Here is a 1,200-nt window from a genome sequence, read left to right as displayed (position 1 = left end):
CTTCCTGCCTGGAATGACCCTGCCCTTGGCCTCGGGGCGGGGGGCCCCCTATTTATTCTATACTGTGTATAAACCCAACAGTCAGGGCGGAGTAAAGGATGGAGGATGTGGAATAAAGGATGGAACATGTGGAATAAAGGATGGAGGGTGTGGAATAAAGGATGGAGCGTGTGGAATAAAGGATGGAGCGTGTGGAATAAAGGATGGAGGATGTGGCTCCTCTGGGTCCCCTGGGAATGGGGTTGGGACACAGGTCCTGTGTCCTGCTCACGATCAGTGGGATGAGGAATTTTTACCCTTCAGGCAAGTGGTGGGAGGGGAAGGGAAAGGAAATGGATGGGGAAAGGAAAAGGGGAAGGAAAAGGAACATGCTGGTTCTTAGGAGATGGAGCTGAATCTGATGGAAAAGTGGGAATCAAACAGACAAGGAGAGCAGAGAGAAAGGGAAGGCAAGGGACATTCTGGCCCTCGGGAGACGGGGCTGGGTCCGACGGAGAGGAGGGAACCACACAGACAAGGGGAGTAGAAAAAAACAACCAATGTACAATCCTCAAATATACATCCCGGGGCTTCCAAAGGATCCCGGGGGAGCCGGGACACGCCCGGCATCCTCAGCTGCTCTCAGTGCAAGTCCGTGTGTCCCCGGTGGTGGCACAGACACGGGGACAGCCCTGCAGTGGGTGGGGTGACGGTGCCAGTCTGTCCTTCCCCGGGCACCATCCGGGCACCCCCCAGCGTGGGGGTCACGGCAGGGGACCCCTCTGACCCCACACCTTGCTGTCCCTCAGCGTCCTGGGCTCTCCCAGCCCTGCGTGGCCGTGGCCACCCCCGGGGGGCAGAGGGGACAGTGCCCAGCCCCGTGGCTGTGGCTCGTCCCTCCCTGAGCTGCCTCGGTGAAGTTGGGGGGGTCTCTCACACGGCGTTGGCGTCGGGCCCGGCCAGGCCCAGGTACTCGGGGTTCTCGGCCGTGGGCGTCGTGCTGGGACCACCCTCGGGCCCCCCGCCCTTGGGGGGGTCCTGGTTCCAGTAGTAGGGGTTGTCGAAGGCCTGGCTGAAGGGCCCGGGGGGCGGTGCCAGGTACTCGGGGTTCTCCACGGCGTGGCTGAAGGGCCCCGGGAACGGGAGCTTGGGGTCCTTGATGAGCCCGTTCTTGCCCTGGTGCCCCTTGGGCTTGTCCGGCGGGGACGGGGGCGCGCGGGG

At 62.6% G+C, this 1,200-nt stretch overlaps 1 protein-coding gene across 1 annotated transcript in view; it reads right to left on the bottom strand.

The window, feature by feature from the left end:
- Positions 1–912: 912 nt before the first annotated feature.
- The window catches only part of LOC115307252 (receptor tyrosine-protein kinase erbB-2-like), a 1,917-nt gene continuing 1,629 nt past the window's right edge, over positions 913–1,200 (bottom strand). The window contains exon 6 of the mRNA XM_029958446.1: positions 913–1,102. Coding sequence (XP_029814306.1) covers positions 913–1,102 — 190 coding nt within the window. The remainder of the gene's footprint in view (positions 1,103–1,200) is intronic.

This window comes from Manacus vitellinus, unplaced genomic scaffold (genome assembly GCF_001715985.3).
Source record: "Manacus vitellinus isolate BGI_N305 unplaced genomic scaffold, ASM171598v3 scaffold_158_pilon, whole genome shotgun sequence".
Classification (NCBI taxonomy): domain Eukaryota; kingdom Metazoa; phylum Chordata; class Aves; order Passeriformes; family Pipridae; genus Manacus; species Manacus vitellinus.
Note: the sequence above shows the minus strand (reverse complement) of the source record. Positions and strands in the feature narration are given on the sequence as shown.